The following is a 681-nucleotide window of genomic DNA, read 5'->3' as shown; positions in this document are numbered from 1 at the left end:
CAGAAGATAGAGGAGAACATAGAGGAGTTCTGCAAGAAGCTGATGGGAAAGGCTGGTGATGAGTCGATGGAGTTCAATGACATGTTCTGGGCTGTTCATCCAGGGGGACCTGCGATTCTGAACCGTCTGGAGACAAAACTAAAGCTGGAGAGAGAGAAGCTGGAGAGCAGCAGAAGGGCGTTGGTGAATTACGGGAACGTGAGCAGCAACACGATACTGTATGTGATGGAGTATATGAGAGATGAGCTGAAGAAGAAAGGCGAGGCCGCACAAGAGTGGGGACTTGGCTTAGCATTCGGACCTGGAATCACCTTCGAAGGCCTTCTCATCCGCAGCCTCACCTCTCCCTGAGTAATTGTGGCGAAACAAAATACATATAGATATGGAATTTTACATTTGGTTACATATATAAACTTATTGTAAGCATGAAATGAGTATTGTTAAATTAACCACATCTATTACAAGATGCATGTGACTAGGAATGTTGGAAAAAGTCAGAAAAGTTGCAAACACGTGTCATAAAAGAAAGGACTAAGCTACTTGGAACCACAGAAACAAGAAGACACCAAACCCGTTACTTTCACTAAAAACAAGGGCTCATTCTCCTTTTTAATTCACGCACAGACACTTTGGCAGAGAGGGACATCGACGAACCATGAACTCATCGTGCATTGATTTCGT

At 43.9% G+C, this 681-nt stretch overlaps 1 protein-coding gene across 1 annotated transcript; it reads left to right on the top strand.

The window, feature by feature from the left end:
- The first annotated feature begins 6 nt into the window (after positions 1-6).
- LOC104774619 (type III polyketide synthase A-like) lies at positions 7-431 on the top strand. Its single transcript, XM_010499157.2, has one exon. The coding sequence runs from the start codon at positions 43-45 to the stop codon at positions 349-351; it is 309 nt and encodes a 102-aa protein (XP_010497459.2). The 5' UTR covers positions 7-42; the 3' UTR covers positions 352-431.
- The last annotated feature ends 250 nt before the right edge of the window (positions 432-681 follow it).

The sequence above is a fragment of the Camelina sativa genome, unplaced genomic scaffold (assembly GCF_000633955.1).
Source record: "Camelina sativa cultivar DH55 unplaced genomic scaffold, Cs unpScaffold04091, whole genome shotgun sequence".
In the NCBI taxonomy this organism is placed as follows: Eukaryota; Viridiplantae; Streptophyta; class Magnoliopsida; order Brassicales; family Brassicaceae; genus Camelina; species Camelina sativa.
Note: the sequence above shows the minus strand (reverse complement) of the source record. Positions and strands in the feature narration are given on the sequence as shown.

Excerpts from the sequence above, each read along its gene's own strand:
- LOC104774619 (XM_010499157.2), top strand. The coding sequence starts at position 43 with ATGGGAAAGGCTGGTGATGAGTCGATGGAGTTCAATGACATGTTCTGG.